A 23,107-nucleotide genomic window follows, 5' to 3' on the forward strand; every position below is an offset into this window, starting at 1 on the left:
CATGTTTGCGTGCACACACCCTTAGACCAAAAGGTTAAGGAGTCGTTTAGGACCTTGCTGTAGTAGAGGGGGAAGTTATCGAGCAGGGAAAAGGGTGACAGGGAAGAGGGGACACAGCCGTCCATCACTGACCGTTCCTCAGGCTCTCCTCCTGGTTTTCCGGAACATCCTCCGTCGGCGTGCGCCCCGTGCCCGGCTCCCCCGTCTGCTGCTCTTCCTCCTGCCACGTAGAGGGTGCCGATTGGCCCGCGTCGATAATCGTGGGCCCGTTGCCGAGGTCGTCGCCGAGGTTGCCCGCCACCGTGCCGTTGCAGGTCTGGTAGGCCGCGTTGGAGAGGGGCTCCGGCTGCCCCTCAGAGTCCTGCGCCCCCTGCTGGTTGTCGTTGGCGTTTTGCCGGTCTTCTTCCACGCACCGCCCCGGCTGCTCTTCGTCTTCCTCCCGCCCCTGGGAGGGGCTGTCGGGGGTGTAGCCGTTACAGTTCATCTCCACCATGCCCTCGTTCTGACCCCAGCCTTCGGCGCTGCTCTCTGAGGGTAACACAGACCGGGAGGCCGCGTCAGTTACACGACTTAAAGCCATCGCTTATGTCCCACGCCTTCTTATTTACGGTCTATTATTTGAGCCGTCCTTTGTTCTTTAATTGTAGATTGTAGCTTACGCTCCGTCTGTGGTCTCTATGTGAGACAGTGATCTACACAACATTTTTACATGTAGCTACGCGCCAAAGGGCAGATTGCAACATAATCCAAACCAAGAACAATAACTAACAATAAGTATAACATTAACGACACCGTTCTGTAAATAGTCTTACGGCTATGTCATCCACCATTTTGCAAGATGGCACTCTTAAAGTGATCCAAATGATATTGTTCATCACTATCGTTGTCGTTATAGTTTCATAGATTTTCTATAGTTATAGTTATCGTTCTTGGTGTGGTTGGGCCTTAAGGCTAACAGCAACATGCACTGGGACGTTAGACAACAACAGATTTCTTGATTTCCTGATTTCACTTCACGCAATGTCACACCACCAGATGTGTGTGTACAGCGGTTTCTCATTTGTCCTTAAGAAACAAGAATCACATTACAGTCCAGCCATGCAGCAAACAGGCAGATAGGGCAGCAACACATGCAAAGATCCGCTACTGAAACACATCTGTCCACCAGAGGGGGAGATTACCAAGAGACAGATAATGAAAAAAGTGCAAACTTGGTTGCCAATGTGTTAACCACATTGAACATGAAACTAAAATTGTACAAACAAGAATAAAATTGCCAAGCGAGCAACATAACTTCTCACTTTGGTGCACAACTCTTGGTTTCTCAAGTTTAAACTGGTTTTAAAGCTGAAAACAAAAACTAGTCTCCCCGCAGCCAGAGCAGAGACTGAGTGTCCAATAACTCTTTGAAAAGCCGTTTCTTTTTTTTATGTTTTTCAAATGTCAAAAATTCTGCGTTCTAACAACACTGAATTACCGATCACCAGCTGCTCCAACTGATTAAATAAGTGCAGAGTAACAACAAAAGCCAGCAGACCCTGTAGCTCTGCAGGACCAGGGTTGGAGACCACAGCTCTAGCGAAAGGGACACAGCGAAAGCATTTCAGCCCCACCTCCGGGTGACCTCACCTTCCGTGAGCTCGCTGGCGATGTCGTGGAGGGAGGCGGTCTGCAGGGGGGCGCAGGGGGGCTCCTCGGGGCTCCGCAGGGGGGCGCAGACGGGGAGGTCCCCCTCGCCCTCCTCCTCCTCCTCCCCCTCCTCACAGCCCTTCTCCAGCTCCTCCAGCTCCAGGATGCGTTTCTCCAGCAGCTCCGCCTGCCGCTTCTGCTTCTTCTTCAGCTTCTTCTTCTTGTTCTTCGACATCTTCACCGCCTGCACCAGGACGGGTTAGAGTGAACACGTGTACACACGCACACACACACCTTCAATGCCTACGCCACAACGGGTTAGAGTGAACACACACACACAGACACACCTTCACCGCCTGTGCCACGACGGGTTAGAGCCAACACGTGCATGCATACATACATGTACATAGACACATGCACACACATATATATACACATACATATATAGACACACGTGCACATATACATAGAAATGCATGTACACACGCACACATGCCAAGTACAGGGTGGCAGTCCGTATGTAGTTGGTACAATTTCTGCTCTTTTGGCTCTGTAGTCCAGCACAGCAGATTTTAAATGAAACAATAAATGTGAGGTATTTATTCTTTCTCAGCCTCATAATGGCTTGCTTGACCACCACCGGCACATGAGGCTCTGGACCTCATGATGACTGACGCCACTAACAAACTCCAAAGGCAATGAAACACAGAGAATCAAGTCTGAAAGCTTTCCTCTACCGGCACTACGGAAGCGATGGAATACACCTGACTACTCAGAAACAGCGGAGAAGCCAACCGTCCAATAACCTTTGGTCCCCTAAAATGGGGGGGAGACTATGTATCAAAAGTTACGCAATTCCTACACTCATCACCCGATATGGATGCAAATAACCTCAAATTAAAGGGGACTGTCTACACTTTAACCTCATGTTCATTGCTTAGTTTCAAACAGAGGTCGACAGAGGCATAAGAACACAAATCGTACCGTCTAAAAACATGTGGACAGCACTGTACATGCACAAACAAAGGCACACAAGAACCATCAATAAACAAACAGCCATCAAAACCAAGCTTCAAGCATTTTCTTCACAAGATGTTCTTTTTACAAGCCATTATTTTCTTCAGAAAACCAGAGAACCAAGATACAATACTACTTTCACAACAAATCTGGCAATTTTGTTTTGCCCACAACAGTTTCCATTAAATGCTCTAAACTAAATGCACTGCACTAAAATCTATATATAAGCATATAAATGATACCATTTATAATGAAATGGACAGTAAGTCACATTGCAGCATTAATATTCACTAGTCCACTGATTGCTAAGCCCGTTTAGCAAAGAGAGGGTTGATCTTTATGACACTCAAATTTCACCATTATGGACCACTTTAAATTTCAAGCCCTTCCAACTGGGAGTCATTTCACAACTTGGGTGCACAGATGGAGCAGTTACGTTGCGTCATTTCCAGAACCCCAAACCTGAAAAACCGGCCCTACACAGCTGCTCTGCCTCCCTGTCTGTGTCTGCCTCAGGCATCTCTTCCTCCCTCTGGCTACCACTGCTCGCCCTGAAACCTTCAACAGGGAGAGTTCATCTGTAGAGGTCAGCCACTGGGCACGCCCGCGGACGCGACAGGGACACGTGGGATATGTAGTTTTCCTGGGTTGTGTGGCAGCGAACTCACTTTATTCCGAACGCTAAATAGAAGCTGCAGTGTGCTCAACAAAAGGGCCCGACTCGTGCTGATCACCCTGCTGAAGGGGCTGGTTAACCCTTTCAGTCCCAAGGGTGAAGCGCAACTACTGTAAAATCCCAAGTGTGTCATAAGGCACTCGAGCGCAACTACTGTAAAATCCCAAGAGTGTCATATGGCACTCAAGCTCAACTACTGAAAAATCCCAAGAGTATCATACAGCCCACTCAACCAATCAAAATGACTCCTGTACTATTGTTTTGAGCACCTACTAAAAACCCTCAATTTTCTCAACCAAAGCCAACAACCCCATGGGATTTGGGTGGAGCAAGTTCATATTGGGCTTGGGACTGAAAGTCTGTGGTTTGTAAACTGTAGGTGGAGACCCACTGGTGGGCTACTAGAGAGGTCGAGGTGGGAGGAAACGTAGACACCGTCCGTTAACATTGATATGCATGAGACGCTGTCTGTTAACCTTCACACCAGCCACAACGACCACAGCACGACACTGTCCACTTGTCACATTTCTTGTCACAAGCAAATTTTACCCTTATTTAGAGGCTGTAATAATGACATAATAGCAAGCACATACTGACTACACAAATTTAGCAACAGAGACAAAAGACAAAAAGGAACTGCAGACGGCGAACGAAAGAGAAGCACCAAATATCTACATATTTAGGCCACACATTTAAAAAGGAAACTTACTTGTTTTGGAGGTGGCGCTGTACTCACTGCAAAGATGGACAAAAACAGAATCATTTATTTTCACCAGCCTCACAGCCATGTTCCCTGAAACACTACAATTATACAGGCGTTTGCCTGAACGGATTGACAAATCCTGCAGCTTATTTACATTTTTTAATGAATATTAATTTCAGCAAAATACAGAACAAAATACTTCTTTTACATGACTGTATGGTTTGTGGTCTGTCATTTTAATGTTTTATTTTCATTTTAATGTCTTGACCTATGATGTTTAAATAAAGTATAGAACAGTGTTTCAGAGAAGTACTCCACCCTTCTTACTAGTGATGATCCAGAGAGTCAAGAAAGCCCATAACATGAAATGCTACAACAGTGGTTTGCCTGAACAAATAAAATCATTATCTCTGCAGGAAGATGCACAAACAGAGTAAAACATGCACAGCCTGCTTTGTTTCACTGTTTCATACTGCCCCATTATTTTTCACCGCTAGACAAACTAAATCACTTAGGAAAAACAAATTGACCACACATGGAGAACACAGACATGGCAAATAGCTATCTGAACAGCTATCCGCCAGATCTGGGTCTGACCACTTATGATATTTTAACCCTTTAGACCAGTGGTAACCAACCCAGTTTCTGGAGATCTACCACTGTACACTAGCTGCTGAATGAGGTGTGCTTCATTAGGGTTGGAGTGAAAACCTACAGGACGGTAGACCTCCAGGAACAGGGTTGGGTACCACTCCTGGAGACACTAAAAATGTATTTCATCAAATGGACATCCATCAACATCCAAAACAATATTCTTTCATATTATTGCACATGTTGGTTTGTCACATGTTTTGTGTGATATTTGGTCACTTTCTGGCAGCAGGACCAGAGTGAAGGCACTTCTGGGTGACGGGCGCTGGAGAGCACTGAGGGGGAGGGGCTATACCAGCGGAGCCAGAAGGGGGCGGAGCTCCGGCCTTCTGCCACTCCGTGGCCTCGGCTGCCAGCCGCCGGACGTAGGGCTCGTCCACGCTCATCAGGATGTTCTCCGGCTTGATGTCCGTGTGGATGATCTGACACTTTGTGTGCAGGTAGTCCAGGCCTTGCAGAACCTGCCGGAAGGGCGGACGTGTAACGCAACACACATAGAAACAGTAAGTCATCACAACCGAATGTGAGGATCAAAGTCACTCGAACGTCGATCCGTCGCATTAGCTATTTTGCGGATTCTTTACTCCAAAGCAAATTTGCTGTTTTGACTAAGCAGGGGCAGGTCTCCCCTGGAGCAACGTGAGATTGAGATCCTCACTGGGGTCAAGCAACTCAGCTACTAGGTTGGCCCAATGTGCACCCAGGAGGGCCCAATGTGCACCCAGGAGGGCCCAGTGCCCCTGTCTAACAGAGGCGATCATTGCGGCGGATACTCTTTCAGGTTCTTGCACTGGTAAGTAACTTCTGGATTAAAAGTGTCTGCCAAATGACTAAAATGTAAATGTAAACATTCTGTTCCTCCTCCGACGAAAGTCCATGGATTACTTCAACAATAGTCCAATACTTTATGTCCACATGACTGCAGTCGCCCGTGTGCTGTTCCACATCTGCAAATGTTCTTCAGAAGGAAGCCACTGTACTTCTAACACGTCTCATCAGACCCACAGCACTGCCGACCCACCCCCAGCACCGAGAACAGAATTATACCTTTAAAATAATTATGCATCATTTAAAAGCTTGTTGTTTTTCCTGCTGGCAGGAGCAACGTGCAAAAGAGAGATGAGAAAGCACTGCCACAGCTGAGAAAGCAAAAAGAGGCTTCACTTTGATGGTCCTGATCAAAAGAAGCAGAATCTTCATCTGAAGGATTAAGATTGGGAAAGTCGTTTTCCCACAATTCTGTCTGCAAAATAAATGTTCCAGTTTTTTCTCTTTTTCTTTCTTTCTTTTTTTTTTAAAGGAGAGAAGCTAGACCCCCCACCCCCATGCATTTCAAATTAATTTTTTTTTTTCAATTTTATTTAAACAGGAAGAGCAGAGAACATTACAGATAGACATGGGATACCAGTAAAGAAAATACCATGGTAGCGAAATAGTTCCACCATGTTACCAGTCTGAGGGTGCATTTACAGGTCCACCATCTTACCTGTCGTATGATGGTCTTGACACAGGGCAGAGGCAAACCCTGGTAGTTGGACTTGATGATCCACTTGAGCAGGTGGTGTCCCATGACCTCAAACACCATACATACATCTGAAGCACAGGAGTTAAGGACACTGACACCCTCCCATAGCCAGCAGCCATACCATCATGCACCCTGCTCCAAACTGTAATTTAAGCGGGTGTGGGCTTGGTAAACACTTGGATAGGAGCCCTCCTGGGGAAACCTGGAATCTTCACCCTGGTCAAATAAGGCCCAATGCATTAGTGCTGTCTTTTGCATTAGAGGCCTTGTCTTTTGGATGAGACGTTAAACCAAGGTTCTGACAGCATAACAAAAATGCTTAAAGCAAGGTTTTCGAGCGCCCCTGGCTGTCCACAAAGGATACGAGTGCCGTTGATGCCAGATATCTTGAAGTCATCCAACAACTGGACGACCCTCTCTCTGTTGGGGTCATCCGGGTCCGTATTTCTAACCTGCCAGAGAGAACCATGAAAGATGAGCACAAGCAACATGCCTCTTATTCACTATTTTTATCCCACAAAGAAAACTGTGTACCACCAGGCATCAGATAACCGATGATCACACCAAATTCAGAGCATTGTAAAGTAAATGAGCAACATTTTTAGATTTTAGATTAAGTTTAAAATTAGAATTTAAAAAAGTCTGATGAGCATGTGAGCAAAAAACACATTGTCACATGCGATTTATTAAATAAATTTAGTACAAGGGAGCATTATGCAGTGCGTCTTACCATTTTTACCCAGCACCCACTTTTTAACTCCGGGATATGCATGTTTTTTTTGTTTAGGACACCAAAAACAAAAAAAATCATACTTGGACTTCTTAACTCTTCATATTTCTGTGTGCAAGAAACTCTATTTGCAACAGTAAACGTAAAATATAATACTGCACTAAACAATCACAACCAGGCCTCCTTTCACAACACCTTTCACATGGAAAACAGTGTTGCAACATTGGCTCAGGAGGTAAGAGCAGGAGCCTGGCACTCGGAGGGTTGCCGGTTCGATCCAGGAACTGTCCCGGAGCAAGACACCCAACGCCGGCGAGCTTATTGGTACCACTTTGCCAGTCTTTCAACACGTGTGTTGGTGTGTGTGTGTGTGTGAATGGGTGAATGGGTGAATGAGAGGCATCGAACAAATTAACACACAAATTAACCATTCCTATTTGCGTGAAACTTCAAATTCAAGTACGTTTAATTGAAATAAAATGTCAGGCGACGTTTCCGTTTCCACTCAAATCCCTCGGAGACATCAGACAAGGTTAAAAAATTAGTCAGTCGGTTATTTGTATATTTCCAAATGTTATTTTGGCTACCGTCCTTTCTCTGAAGGTATGACACTATAGGTATAATCACCCTTCCCACAGGGGAGTCACAAGCTGTCCCGGTTTGGTTTCAACTTAAAATAAGCAACGAGCAGCCACAAAATCCTTAACTGCTTAATAACACCCTCCTCTCCAGCTGGCGCAGTATAAGAGTTCAATTTACTCAGTTTCCAGTGCAATGTGAAGATACAGAAAGGCAAGAGCTGGAGCGCTTTCACAAGATGGATGAAACTGAAATATTTCACCTTCAACAGCAGAGAGATAATTTAAATGGTAAATGGTTGGCATTTATATTGCGCCTTTAACCAAAGCGCTGTACAATTGATGCTTCTCATTCACCCATTCATACACACACTCACACACCGACGGCGATTGGCTGCCATGCAAGGTGCCGACCAGCTCGTCAGGAGCATTTGGGGGTTAGGCGTCTTGCTCAGGGACACTTCGACACAGCCCAGGCGGGGAATCGAACCGGCAACCCTCCGACTGCCAGACGACTGCTCTTACTGCCTGAGCCATGTCGCCCATTTAATATTAGGAATCTGTGGAAGTGCGGGTGCTTGGGGCGGCTGATGGCTCCGTTTCGCAGCGTTCTCAGAGGCACGGGGTTCTGGCCACAACTCACCGACCGGAGGAGTTTGATCTCGTCCAGCGCCGTCTCTGTGTAGTGCTCTGCGCTCTTTACCACCTTCATCGCCACAAAGCGCTTCCCCCTACAAAACACAGCGCTAACGTCACCTACAGGGCACAGGGCTAACGCTAACATCACCTACAGGGCACGGGGCTAACGTCACCTACAGGGCACGGGGCTAACGTCACCTACAGGCCACGGGGCTAACGTCACCTACAGGGCACGGGGCTAACATCACCTACAGGGCACGGGGCTAACGCTAACGTCACCTACAGGGCACGGGGCTAACGCTAACGTCACCTACAGGGCACGGGGCTAACGCTAACGTCACCTACAGGGCACGGGGCTAACGCTAACATCACCTACAGGGCACGGGGCTAACGCCAACGTCACCTACAGGGCACGGGGCTAACGCCAACGTCACCTACAGGGCACGGGGCTAACGCTAACGTTACCTACAGGGCACGGGGCTAACGCTAACGTTACCTACAGAACAGGGGGCAAACGCTAACGTCACCTACAGGGCACGGGGCTAACGCTAACGTTACCTACAGAACAGGGGGCTAATGTTACCTACAGAACACGGGGCTAATGTTACCTACAGAACACGGGGCTAATGTTACCTACAGAACACGGGGCTAATGTTACCTACAATAAGAGCCCAAAGCACTTCCCCTACAGACCATAGGGCTAACGTTTTTCAGATAAGAAACTTTTGGCTGCAAAGGACTTGGAAGACGCTGTAAAAAAGTTGTATTTATTATTACTTCTTTCAAACGAGCAGCCCCTTCGCTGGCTGCTATGAAGATTTTGTAACAAATACAAAAAAATTCCAATACATTATCTGCTCCAAGTGTGGAGATGTCAATCCATTCCAAAAACCCAAGGCTAAAAGGCGAGCCCGTTTGGGAGACGTTCACTCACTGGATGTCCCAGGCCAGCCACACCGTGGAGAAGTGTCCCCAGCCCAGCTTGCGGATAACATGGTACCTCCCGTTGAACAGGTCGCCGATCTTAACATGATGATAGCCACCTGTGCAGAACACAAGGACACCAATGAGCAGGCAGTTACAGTTATTAGCAGGACACCCCGACCAGCCAAGCAAACCTCACTTATCAGGATAACCTTATGGCACTGTGATCCTGCTCCAGTCTCGGGGAACCATAGACCAGACTGACTTGTCCATAGCGCTGTAAGTTAAAACTTGCACTGCTATGTCCCTGACCCAGAAGAGGTTAATCTCACAGTGCCACAAAACTGACCGCATTAAATGTGCGGCACAAAAATCTAGGTCAAAACAGATTTGACATGATTGGATTTTAAGCCTCTTCCCAATTTCTCCTGAAAACCAGCAATAAGATGTGGGTTCAAGACCGCAAACGTTCATAGCGAACTATGTTTGCAGCAAACGGTTACTGTTGAACGATTTTAAATGAACATTCCATTTAGTTCGCCGCCAATTGAACAGAACAGAAAGGTTTGAATATGTTCGCGAACGTCTGCAATCTTGAACACAGCTCTGTTAAGACACAAGAAACCAGGTGAGGCAAGTTGATCTTGTAATGAAGCACTTTAATAATTATCGTAAGATTCCTGCTCGAGAGAGAGATGTCGTGGGCGCTCACCCTTGCAGTAGTCGTTGGGGTCCTCCTGCTCCTCGTCGTCAGAGCCCAGGATCTCCTCCTCTGGCTCCTGCTGTGGGGAGTCCTCTGGCTGTGGGGGTGCTCTGGGGTGGGGGTCTGGCCTGGGGGAGAAAGAGGGAGGAGGGGTGTGAGGAGGTGACCAGAGTGCTACGAATGAATCCCACCAAAATCCCCCCCATTTCTGAACAACTGCGCCCAAGGCAAGGCACTGTGACCATCCAGGAGGACACAGGAGTCGTGAGATGCCGAAATATTGAAGGCGCTCCTCATGGGACCCATTCCGGCCCCATCTCAATTCCAAACTCAACTGCGGTTGTCAGATCAGTCTAAACACTGCTCCTGCCAAGTGTGCCAGTGTGTGCGAACGCATTGAGCGAGTGGGCCCGGCTTGCTAACTGTAGTATTAAACAGAGGAAAGCAGACACTTGTCCGTGCTCCCCCAAACTGGCCAGGGAGGCCGTGATGAGCCTTGCAGCAAATAAAGGAGGAACACAATAAAACAAACTGCATCTGCTGAATCCCGAGAAGCAGACATCGGATTCATCATGATTAATGATGGAGATGACGAACCACGGAAACTAAAATACCTTGAAAACAGGAAATATTCCACACCCCCCTAAAAACTGGTCTGTCACCTATTCCACCTGGACAAGCTCAGAAAAGGGCAATTTAGCACCTCAACAGCGGTGAAAATCCAAGCCATAGAAAGAGACAAACTAATCAACACACCCCGTTATATCACCCAGGGTATTTCAGGCTGTTTATTGACAGTTCAGTCGGACTTCCTCTTGTTGTCCAACCACCCACTTCTCCTTCTCCCTTCTCGAAAGACAGCACACTCGCTCACTCTCCAGTGTATTCAAACCCCGTGCAAGTCTGCTTGGATACAATTCATCTTTAATGTGTGGAATAGTAGCGGGGGAACCTGACGTGTAAAATTTGCAGGGTCAAATCTCAGTTGGGGCACAGCTGTGGTAACACTGAGCACAGTATTTAACCCAAGGGTCTGAAGTACACAAGGACACCAATCAGCTGTATAACAAAAGAGTGCATGTGAAAATCACCTGAGATAAAGGTCTGCAACCAAGACCAAGACGTAAATTATGCTTTCAGTGATTAAGTACAAAGTTGCAAGACTCAGGTCTTCCGGACACTGTCTACCTTTCACTGGTGTTTGTCTACTTTTGCTACTCATCTGTTCAAAACCACAGAAATGGGCCTGTCAATACACTGGCATGCAGACTTCATGTACTGCTTACTCATCACAGTTTGCACACTGTAAAAATGCCTTGTCTTTACAAGTGTTTTAGTCTTGTAATGAGAACTCTAAAGTAGAAAATATTAGCTTCAGTTTAGCTTTTGCTTATATGAAATTACACCCCATTGGCAAATCCTGAAATTAGGCAACATTTTGTGTCATTCAGCAAACGATTCCAATTTTAAGTCCAAATATCCAACTGAAATATTTATTGACTTTTTTTGTTTGTTTGTTTGTTTTAGCAGGGCATCCTGTCCTCTTAACTTGGTCAAGAAGTTAAACTCAGCAAAGCTGCAAACCCTAAAGATGGAGAGTCCAGGTGGTCTCCGAACAGGGTCCACAGCTGCCATAGAAACGCTTCCTCGAGCCGTCCCCGGAGGTCCCTACAAACGAGGATTCCGATTCGCTCGGGCGAAGAGGCTCAGCCGCTCGCCGGCGGCGCGCTTGCGCGGAGAGGGTGGGTGCAAGTGGAGCTCAGGTCAGGAGCAGGAGGCTCAGCGGACTCCCAGACGGGACGGTCGGGACCGAGCGCAGGCCAGGGGCACGGACCACACACACGGAAAAGAGTCCGCTATGCGGGGGAGGACTCGGCTCAAACACGGGTACAGCTGTCTGAAGGGTACGACCAATTTAGAGGAATATTCCGCAAGTCCACAATAATTGTACTCGTATGAAGATTTAGAAAAGCATTCCAAATGTTATCACGCCGCAGTCCCCCGCAGGCGACCGTAGGAATCCAGGCCGACATCACACAGGTGCAGATGACAGGTACAAACGATTACACCACTTTATCCGAAAGCATTCGTCACAGCCTTTCCGACTTAACTTTTCAGATTATCTGATAGCGACATGCTTTGTCATGGCTGTTGTTGTTGTTAAACTCATTCTTTGGGCACGCAAAATATGCTTAAATGTCTTCTGGAAGGTTCCGGATTTCACGTACACACCCGCCAGCCACAAAGGAATAAGGACCGTTGCCTTAATATATCTTGTAAAAGAAGTTACTTGTAACAATCAGCCAAGAAATTGGAGGCCAAAATTTGTCGTGACCAGGAAAATTTGGTGCAAAATATGCAGAAAAATGTTCACACCAGCATTTTAATGATCTTGCCCATTCTAGAACTTTTACTGAGCCCTAACATTTGCGTTTGCATTCTGCAAAAAGGCAACTGCCAAATACCAGTACAGTACACTTTCAGAAAAAATTGGTTCCTTGTAGGAAATGGCCAATGCAACTTACAAACACAACAGGTTGACATTGTCTGTCTGAACCAGACTGCAGTGCAACATGACATATAAAATACGTTACTATTTATTCCAACTTCTCTTTTTATTCACGTCAAATGTGCAGCTACTCAAAAAAGGAAGAGACAAACTTCCTGCAAACAAGTGACCTTGACCTAATCTCTGATAATCACACACTCCAAACAAACACCTCCTAGCAACAAAGATACAGTGAGGGAAAAGTGAACATTTACACAAAGGTGACAAGAGAGCGAAAGACCCGAGAGAGCGAGAGAGAGACCAATGTAAACATGTGCACCTCTGGATCTGCCGTTTTGTTCACACAGCCATCACCAGGAAAGGCTTTCCTTTCTCCAGATAGCACAGTAGCCGCTCTTTCTGCTGCACCCAGATCACCTGCCCAGCCACTGAACACACGCTCACAGATCACCTGCCCAGCCACTGAACACACGCTCACAGATCACCTGCCCAGCCACTGAACACACGCTCACAGATCATCTCTGCCCAGCCCACTTCACTGAACACATGCTCACAGATCACCTGCCCAGCCACTGAACACATGCTCACAGATCACGTGCCCAGCCACTGAACACATGCTCACAGATCACCTGCCCAGCCACTGAACACATGCTCACAGATCACCTGCCCAGCCACTGAACACATGCTCACAGATCACCTGCCCAGCCACTGAACACATGCTCACAGATCACCTGCCCAGCCACTGAACACATGCTCACAGATCACGTGCCCAGCCACTGAACACATGCTCACAGATCACGTGCCCAGCCACTGAACACATGCTCACAGATCACCTGCCCAGCCACTGAACACACGCTCACAGATCACGTGCCCAGCCACTGAACACACGCTCACAGATCACGTGCCCAGCCACTGAACACACGCTCACAGACCACATGCCCTGCCCCCTCCTCTGAACACACGCTCACAGATCACCTGCCCAGCCACTGAACACACGCTCATAGAAAGCAGCTGGGGTGTAAAAGACGTACCTGCAGGAACTGTGGCTGCCCATTGGCTGCGGCAGCAGGAGGCTCAGTTGGGCTCCCGAGGAAGAGCGTCTCAGAGAAAGCACCAGAAGAGAAAGAGCGAGAGAGTGAAAGGAGGAGAGGAGGACGCTGCTGCCACCACCAGCTGCTTCCTGGGACTGCTCCCTCCCTCCTGGTTTCACATCCTCTCCCCGTCGTCTTTCTCTCCCTCTTTTCTTTCTCCCTTCAGCTCTTCCCTCTCTCGCTGCTCCTCCTCTCTCCCACACAAGTTCTGTCCGTCCCCGCACTCTGCCGTCAACAGCCCAGCCCTCTGCGCCGATTGGCCGCAGGTGAAAGCCCCGCCCCCCCCTTCAGCGCAGCTGACTCTGTACGAATCCGGTTTCCGAGGCTCGGTGAGCGACTGAAGCCAAACCGGGTTTTCCTGCCTTCTTCGCGGATCCAGGAACATTCCGGATTCAGCGGCAGGTGTTCACAGCACCGAGCAGGACTCTGTCCGCCAACGCGGTCCACCGATGCCCCTAATCCTGCTCCTAGACCAGTTACCATGGAAACATGCTATTCCATCCGCCTTCAATTCCACAACAGGTGCAAATTATTCTCCCAGCTTCAAGTGTTGCAGAGAACTGACAGGATTAGTGTGACTGAAATCCCTTTTTGAAAATCTCTCCCCGACATTTTCCCCCGCCGGTTTCAAGCAGACCAATGAACTTTTGCAAAGAGCCCAGTGGATACCCCCAATTAACTGTGAATTAACAATTACTAAAAATGGCAACGCTTGCCTCAATTCAAGGTTCTTAGGTTCTTCAGCACACGTAACAAACAGGTTTGACAAAACAAATCCACATACCCTTTCCAAACTTCCATATATTCCCCTTCTGTGCGCAACAGGTGGCAGGTGTCTTTCCCAGGTGCGTTACAAAAAGGAGCAAGGCACTCTGACACCTGCAAAGCTTCTGGAATGCTGTTCTCCCAGTTTGTGAGCCCGGTGTTATACTGGGGCTCTGAAGTCAACCAGACGCAAATGGCCACCCCATTTCAGACTAGCCAAAGGAAAATATATATATTTTACCACAACAATATGAGCCTGTGTGTTGAAGGTATAGTTCATAAATAAATTATGAAGAAAAAAGATCAAATCTATATTTGTTGTGACCACCCTTCACCTTAAAAACAGCATCAATACTCTTAGGTACACTGTCCTGCAGTTTTGAGAAAATCAGCTGGTAGGTTGTACCCGATGTATTAGAGAACAGTTCTTCAGCAGACTTTGGCGTCGCTTGCTTTTGGGTCTCCAGGTAATCCCAGACAGATCAAGTTTATCAAAACGTGGTCAATTACTAACTTTCACAAAATTAGATTTTTTGGGGGGAAATTCATGTTTGTAAATTTGCTCTTTTCTACGGACACAAATGCAGAAAACAAACCCCATCATCCTGGGACCAGCATCCCAATCCCACAATCCCCAGTAGTGTTGTCCAACATAGATTTCATGTGGACTTTGCCATTGAATACAATTTCAGTGAACCACAGCCAGCATTTTCCCCCATTCAAAATGAAGCACTTCCTGTTGTTTTAAACTTTTATTTAAATCTGCGCCAAGTGGGAAATTCCCAAAACAAATAAGATGTGCAGGGAACGCTGAGGCAAAACCAATCCCAGCACAGGTGCACACACACCAGAAAATGAGCACATTCTAAGTGCACAGTCCACAACGTGCACAGGCATCTGGTGCAGCCAGTCAAGCAACTGCAAAAACTAAACCACAGGGTTGTGTTAGAAGGGCCAGGCCCGAAGTGACTGACGCCCTCATGTTTACACAAAGAACAAGCGCAGAACCAACTCGGTATTTTACCAGCAATACAATGTTTCACATTGGCATAGTACATTTTAAGTACCAATTAGGTGTGATATCGGGTAGTGTACATACACAGGACCAGAGTTGGCATGTGAAGGTCCCCCACATAATGTCATTTCACTCCTACAGAAGCAATCCGAGTGCTGGGTACCAGTGGTCTTCAGTTTGGTGAGCGATTCACACCTCCTGTTGTTGAGACTCAGAGCAAACCTACCCGATCTAATTAGCATAGTTAGGTCCAGGTATACTGGGTCGTGTAATGCATTATCGGAGCTACGTACCTACTGCAGCTAATTCCCATGTACCTGTGGTCGAATTGCTGACTGAAAGCAACATGTGTAATTTAACCAATTATGGGACAGCCTACCAAAGTGATGTCATTACGGTCAGAATACCCTACCTAAATGAATTCCAAAGAATACAAATGTGATAAATATAAATTTTATACCAAAGAGAAACAAGACACTGCCAGAAAGGGAAGACTACTACACACAATAATACACAGGCTGTTCACAATATCAGTGGGAAATTAGGGATGAATGAGTTTGCTTCCATAAAGTGAGGTTATCAAGAACTTTAGCTGGCTAGTTTGCATTCAAATTCTGCCTCCCAAGATGAGCGTGCATCATGGAGGTTGCCATGGTAACAAACAACAATGCATGGGAACATGGTCTGTCAATCATAGCTAATTGACAGTTCTCATTACTATGCACAGAGAGTTTGGGTGAACTTTTATAGTGGGAAATTTAGGCTTAGAAAAATATGTTTTAAAATCCATTTAAATGACTGAATAATATCAGAATTAGGCACATTTGTTTTGTTGTTGCCTAAAGACAACTGGCAAGTGTCACATTCCACCACCATGTTACTCCTTTAAGTAAGCGTTCAACAATGGCGTCCGCCCGGGGCAAGTAAAACCAGATCTGACAAAACTGCTTGGCTTGACGATGTACAGCCAATTCACAGTTCGGCTCATTGAAACAGGTTTGACCATTAATACCAATTCTCTTAAGGTCATGGATTCACACCACAAGTAATTCTGAAAACTGGACCTCATAATATTTATATGAATATAAAATGAACACCGAACTGAAAATGAACACTGTACTCACAGATTGCCCTAACACACTCTCTCCAACTCTCTAATGAACACTGAACTGAACAAATGAACAATTTGCACTTACAGATCGCCCTAACTCACTCACTCGAATAAGAACGGGGTCCATTCATCAGCCTGGACTGGCCCAATCCCATGAAGGACACAAAAGGAGATTGAGGAATGAGCAGCACCCCGTCAACTTCAACCTCCCCATTCCACCATTTTGGGGTACACTCGACTTCCCACTGGGTAAAACACAATACAGCTGGGTCTTAAAATAAAGATAATAAAAAATATATATATATAATAATTATATTACTTGTATAGATATGAAGGTTTTGTTTTAGTTATCACAAAATAATAGTCTCATTTTTCATTTTTGTTATTCTCACTCACCCATAATTCTGACTTTATGCCCACAAACGACATATGGTAGCACAGGTCTACATATATTATGACGAGGGAAATGTTACATTTATACATAAATGTTATTCCACGAAAATATTTGCATTAGTACTCTCCAGCACGTTGCAGAAAGCCCAGATTCCCACCCTGCCCTTTTCATGCCCTCTTGTGTTTATGTCTGGGTTTGCCAGACGGGGAACACAGGTTTAATAACAACCCGAAAGCAAACAAAGAAGATTGCTTCTAACATGGCCACCACACCACTGCGTGCCCCTCTCAGTATAGATTACTATACTGTTGTTTTCTCCTCCCAGGTGTTTTTACTGTTCGTAACGCAGTTCTACAGCGTGCACTCAGAGGGCGTTGCCCTGCACGGTAATGCAAATAAAAGAATTAACACACCCGCCACCAGCATTTGCATCACAGACCGTTTTTTTCAAACGAATCCGATTTCAATTTGAAATAGACACCCAAACACTTCACAAGTAATGAAAACAGACACCGCTAAACCCCTGGACGTTTTAGGACACCCGACTGTATACGTGCAAGGTTGGTTCCGGGACCGAAATAAGGAAATGTTTGGTGAAATGTACCCCACCAAGCATTCATATTTCAGAGCCTACACCTTGGTATGCACTTCCTAGATCCATTCAAAGACTTTCAAAACTTCCAAGAAAAATCCTAAATGAAGGCAGAAACGGCCCAGCGTGTGCCGATATCATTATGTCAGGGTCAGTACAGTATAAATCTAAAATTAGATAAATTTACAAGACGATTTTGGCACAACTCCAAAATGCCGCCAAAGGCGAACACACGTTACACAACTACAGTTCTCCCCTCTGAAGTCAGGGCCGGAAATCCCAGTGGCAATAAATCAATTCGGCAGCACCGCAAAGTGACTAACAGGGCCTGTACCACGTTTGTCCTTTATTTATACAGGACAGTCCCACTGAGACCGGCCTCTTTGAAGGGAGTGCTGACAAAGAAGCAGCGCACAAGCATAAAATACAACACAGCACAGCACAAAACAACCACCATGAAAACACTGTCTTGGAGGCACCTTTTTCTGTCGACGCAAGATCAGTGCCACAATATCAGTGACTTCTGAAACAAACGGGCCACGAACAAAAGACCAAAAATGTCACTTTTCACCTCGACTGAATTATACCAAATATGTACCATTTCTAAACTTATCACGAGAATTCACCACCTCGGGTGCTAGCGAAATCTGGTCTGTCCCAGGGACTAAAAAGTCTCAAACTATTATCTTCTCGGTGAAAACTGTGTACAATTGCTGCAAGCCACACCTTCAGGCCAGGCCTCAGGCCAGGGTCCAGGCCCTACACCCCATCCCTCGCTCCACTTTCTGCTGCTGCCGGAGCTGAGCTCCCCCCTCCCTGCGGAGGCCTGGTTATCACTTCACCCGCCCCAGAACCTCTTCTCCCGAATGCCTCCCCAAAGTCGGAACAACCTGCCCACGTCAGTCAGGAAACCCACCCTACCTTCCATCATAACCTGAAGACATATTTCTTCAAGAAATACCTCTCCTTCCCATTAAACCCGATCCCCATTCCCCTCTTCCACATGATGCCGCGCTATGTGGCCCACTATGTGCCCTACATTCCCGTCTCTACCTTCCCTACCAGTTACTCCAGTGACAGTACTACCCTACGCATCACTGGGGTGTTATGGCACGACCGTTCCACTTGTCATTAAGCCCCAGTTCGGGTGTTGGCGAGTCGTCTCAACGCCTAAAATGTGAAACCGTTATTTCAGCAACCATAAGCCACACTAGCTGTCAGAAATCTTCAGGAATACACAGGAACTGACAGTTGTATTTGAGGTCCCTCTCCTGTTGCTGTAACGTCCTCCGTCAATTCAGGAGAGCGAAGGTGAGAGGCACCTTCTCTTCCGGCAGTCCACCAGCCGGGCTCCAGAGTGACTATCACAGGGCTCCGGTTCATGAGCTTCAGGCACAGCCGACCGCTGGACCAGAGGCAGCAGGACCGTGGCATGAGGCGGAGCAAACATGCCCGCTAAGCCTCTGAGCCTCTCTGGGCAAAGCGACAGAACAACGTGCCACAGACGCTGAACGAATCCCATGGGCAGGCAAGGGCAGGGTCAGAGTCAGGCTTCAACTACAGACACATCCCGTCACTGCACACAGGACCATCGTACTGCCAGGACTTTTACTAATGTGGCAGGCCACTCGAGGGACCTCTTGCATTTGTTCACAGGATGCCACTGACCAGGTACCAGACTGGACTGAACTAGATTGCGATTCCATACAGCAAGACCTGAAATTGCATTGCAACAACGTTCGCGTCGGACAGCTACTTATGATCTGAAATACACAACCAGACATTAAGCATGGCTCAGGATTGACAAATGGCAAATCAGAGATAAATAAGGGACAACCGACAAAATATTATGCAAAGACTGCAATAAGAGCTAGAGAGGAAATTAATATTCAACAGCTGTAACAAATACAACAAGGCATCAATCACAGACATAACCTCCTGACTACAAATATTTTCTGCTGGAAAAAATTAGGAACCTCCAGCGGGGATTCTAAAAATTGGGGGCCCTCTTATTTTTTGTTACAGCTAATCTCTTGATCAATTAAGGCTCTGGTATTGTGCTCAAGTTCCTCCACACATTTAGAACCTCACTGATTTCACCCATCAGCCCATGATTAAATCTTTTTTTTTTTGCTAATCTAAGTTCTTTGCAAAGGAATCACTGGCCATGCCTATGCATGTTAAATAAAATTGAAGCATCATCCTTAATAACTGTTATCCTTAATGGCATTAATAGCCATTTCTAGTACAATGGGACGGTGTGGGGTAAATCACTTTCAATAGACAGAACAATTAGGAATAAAGAATATCTCATGAGAAATGAGGAGTTGCAATTGTGGTTAAAAAGCAGACCTACACCCAGGGTTGAGGTCCAGATGCTAATCCAAAAGTCCATTGTCAATGGTCGTGCAATAGTTTACACCGTTTTACACAAAAGGTACAGAAATCGAATAAGAACCGTCCAAGAGACTTCTAGTATGTTTTCAAACACCAAATGCACCCAAGTGGTGAGAGTAACTGGACATGCAACATCATGTGAAAGAATTTTCACCAACTATATCTACAGTCTCAACAGTCAGAATTCTGGCAGATTCAGTACATTTTTGACAGCCATTGAGAGCTTCTTTTAATTGAGCACTATGAAAAATTACAAACTATGCATCAAATAGTGCAGTCTGTAAGCATTTGGACAGTAACACATTTTTTGTTGTTTTGGCTCTGTACTCCAGGGCATTGAATTTGAAATAACGCTTTTAGCCTTAATTTGAGGGTTTTTACATCCTTATTGGGTGAACAGGGTAGGAATTGTAACCATTTTTATTCATAGTCCTCCAAATTTTATGGGACCAAAAGTAACTGGACAATTGGCTGCTCAAATGTTTCTTGGACAGGTGTGTTAAGTATCATCATTAGTTCATGCATGAAAGAGCTAGCAAAAGGTTAAGTCAATTATGAGAAAATCTAATCAGTGAAAATGGATGTTAAGGTGACATGATAAACTGCTTGATTAAACACCATAGCGTGACGGTATGGGATGAAATAAGGCATTTATACATACAATAACATACTACTCCACATAAACGTGTGAAGTTAAATGGATTAATGTTACAAGAAACTAAACTAACGTCAGGACTACGTCAAAACATTGGGTTATCCGCCAGTGTTGACGTATAGGCAAAAGGACAACACTCAATGCACAGAAACTGACTCAGTCGACAACGCTTGACTGAGAAAAGACACGTGTAGAGGAACGACTGTGGGAGTTCGTGCGGCAAGTTTCTTAACGTGAGCTAGCTGGCTAGTACCCTCATGTACCCTCATCTGTACCACTGATATTGACTCTTCGTCCCGCCCAGCTGGTTTGCAACCTTGGGGTTATTCAACATTGATATTCAAAGTGCAAACGTTAGAAAAATAAAGTATAAAACAGCTGGAAAGTAGCGTAGCTAATATTATATAGCTGACGGCTAACGCCTACTAAGCCCATGTGGGAGCGGCCTAGTTAATGTCACTACGCATTACGTTCACTCCAGGTAGCGCAGTTCTTGAAAGATGAAGATAAACAGTAAATCGGCTTGCTACTTACTTCTTGGTCGATTTTTTCCCTTTGTTGGGTCTTTTCTTCCTTGCCTGTAGCGCTAGGACTGTTGGGACACGAAAGACAAAAATAAACAAACTTCCACAACAATTAGGCTAGCTAACGTTCGCTAGCTATATCTATGCTTGCTAGCGGCAAACTAGGGTAGGTCAAAGGAGATGTGGAACGTTAGCGACAGTACAAACTATAAAGTTAGCTAGCAAAATTTATAGAAGCCCTTCCATGACTAGTAACCTACTGGTCAGAAAACTAACTTTAACTCTCTAGGAAATATATAATCTAACGTTAGAGTTGGTAAGTTAATGTATGCATAGCAAAACAAGACAATGACAAATGTGGTTCTTTGTTGTTTCGATTACGTTAGCTCGGCAGCCGGTACAGCCGAAGTAGATCGTCTAGCTAGCTAGGCTAAGGCTTGCAGATGGCGTGAGCTGAAAGTTAAACTTCTCGCTTAGCCTGGACAAAATCAGTTTAGGTAGTTATCGTGTTAGGTACCAAACTTGTGTTACAAGCAAGCTTAAATAATAGCGATTGACTGCTAAGGTTGACTCATTAAGAAGGACATTATATAATGTGTAGCCAGCTAAAAATTAGCTACGGTTATTCAGCTAGCCAACTAACGTTAGAATAATGGCACTAACGTTAGCTAGTTTTAACGCTCACTGATGTGCTGCGAACTAAAATGGCAAGCTAACGTTAGGCAAACAAATTCTGTAATTAGCCAAGTGATGCTAGTGTCGAGCGTATTGGTGGCTAACGATAATAAAGATGAAAGGCTAGTTTCTGGCGCTACAATGTTAGCGCTAGCTAGGTAGCTTCTGAGTGACATGAATGTCGAACAATGAATACGTCCAGTATTTTCGCTGCATCTTTTCCCAATATTGATATTGGAAATATATAGGTAACCTTAGCTCGCCAGTGTTACTGCATAAGCAGGGTTAGTTTGAGCTTTTATACACGTCATTATTGGCAGGATGATCAGTAGCATAATGTATTTTATCGGATTACCTTTTCTCTCCATGTTGGACCGGCAACTCATGGAATACCTCTTGAACGGTTTCCACTCTTGCACATGCGTAACGCTGGAAACTTTCACAAACCCAACCGTTATCCACGCCCCCTTGGCCTTTGCGGGTCAGCCTTTCTCGTTTGTGTAAAACTGTAAGACCATCTAGCGGCACGACAAGAATACTGCATATTATTCAGATTATTTAATTTTACTTTGTAGGTGAATGCATGCGTTTCATAGTCCAAATCGTCCAAGGTTTTAGTTTGGTTTACCTTTTCTTTACAGTTTAAAAACATTTTCTTACAAAAACAAAAAACCAAACACACATTCAGTTAATCATACTAAACATTTAAACATTTTAAAGCAGAAAACATACGCTATTGCTAACATAATATAAAAGATAAAACAATTTAGATGTATTAAAACTGGGGAACTTAATAAATAATTACAATTAATAAGACCTTCAGGCAAAACCTTTTAATCAGACCTTTTGACAAAATTTAAAATCTATAGAATATCCAAACGAAAAGAAAGTGGGACAAATCGTCGAAGGACCTGATTCATTTAGAAGGGGTACAGGTTTCCATCTAGTGGCTATTTAACGGAAAAGATGTCAGTTTCTCCAACTGCCATTTTTCAACTGTGGTGCCCTGGTTATGGGAAAAGTTTTAGATATAGCAGTTTTGAAGACCTGTCAACAAATTAATATCAGATACAATTCTTAACCCCATCCAGTTTTAAAACCTATAGAGTTTAGAGCTGAGTTGCGAATTACCTGTTCACATTGCGCCATATTGCGAACAATTGGTACAATAAAAATAGTTGAGTTTTTTAACTGAAAACTGTACAGCTTGTTAAAATTCAGAGATTGCAATTGTTGTTGGAACAAAAACCAGCATGCACAGGGGTGCCCTACTGTGAACAAGTGCAATGGTTGTGCCTCGCCCTATAAACATACATGTGAGAGACAAGAACATATCAATCCAACAACATTAATTGTTTTAGCGCATAACTTTAAAGGCTAAACGAATCTATAATATCATTTGACTTGTCCGACATTGTGAAGCAGCGTCCCCTTTTATAAAAAAAAAATACGTGCTTTAATTGTTTGTTTTACTTAAAGTCCAGACCTGACCCTTAGCAGCCGACATCGGACGTATACAGGGTGGTATTGGCCTGTAAAATGCCATATATACCAGTGACACCATTTAGATTTTGAGCAACAACAAGGGAATGGTCTCTAACGTT

General features: G+C 45.4%; 1 protein-coding gene across 3 annotated transcripts in view; it reads right to left on the minus strand.

The window, feature by feature from the left end:
* srpk1a (SRSF protein kinase 1a) overlaps window positions 1–21,964 on the minus strand; it is a 31,995-nt gene extending 10,031 nt beyond the window's left edge. For all 3 annotated transcript variants that reach the window (XM_061256882.1, XM_061256883.1, XM_061256881.1), the window contains exons 1-11: window positions 21,859–21,964; window positions 20,839–20,896; window positions 9,785–9,903; window positions 9,083–9,191; window positions 8,153–8,240; window positions 6,566–6,653; window positions 6,163–6,269; window positions 4,972–5,137; window positions 4,032–4,057; window positions 1,630–1,873; window positions 133–528 (exon numbers count right to left, since the gene is read on the minus strand). In XM_061256882.1, coding sequence (XP_061112866.1) covers window positions 133–528; window positions 1,630–1,873; window positions 4,032–4,057; window positions 4,972–5,137; window positions 6,163–6,269; window positions 6,566–6,653; window positions 8,153–8,240; window positions 9,083–9,191; window positions 9,785–9,903; window positions 20,839–20,896; window positions 21,859–21,889 — 1,432 coding nt within the window. In that variant the 5' untranslated portion in view covers window positions 21,890–21,964. The remainder of the gene's footprint in view (window positions 1–132; window positions 529–1,629; window positions 1,874–4,031; window positions 4,058–4,971; window positions 5,138–6,162; window positions 6,270–6,565; window positions 6,654–8,152; window positions 8,241–9,082; window positions 9,192–9,784; window positions 9,904–20,838; window positions 20,897–21,858) is intronic.
* Between the last annotated feature and the right edge of the window lie 1,143 nt (window positions 21,965–23,107).

The sequence above is a fragment of the Conger conger genome, chromosome 10 (genome assembly GCF_963514075.1).
Source record: "Conger conger chromosome 10, fConCon1.1, whole genome shotgun sequence".
NCBI lineage: Eukaryota > Metazoa > Chordata > Actinopteri > Anguilliformes > Congridae > Conger > Conger conger.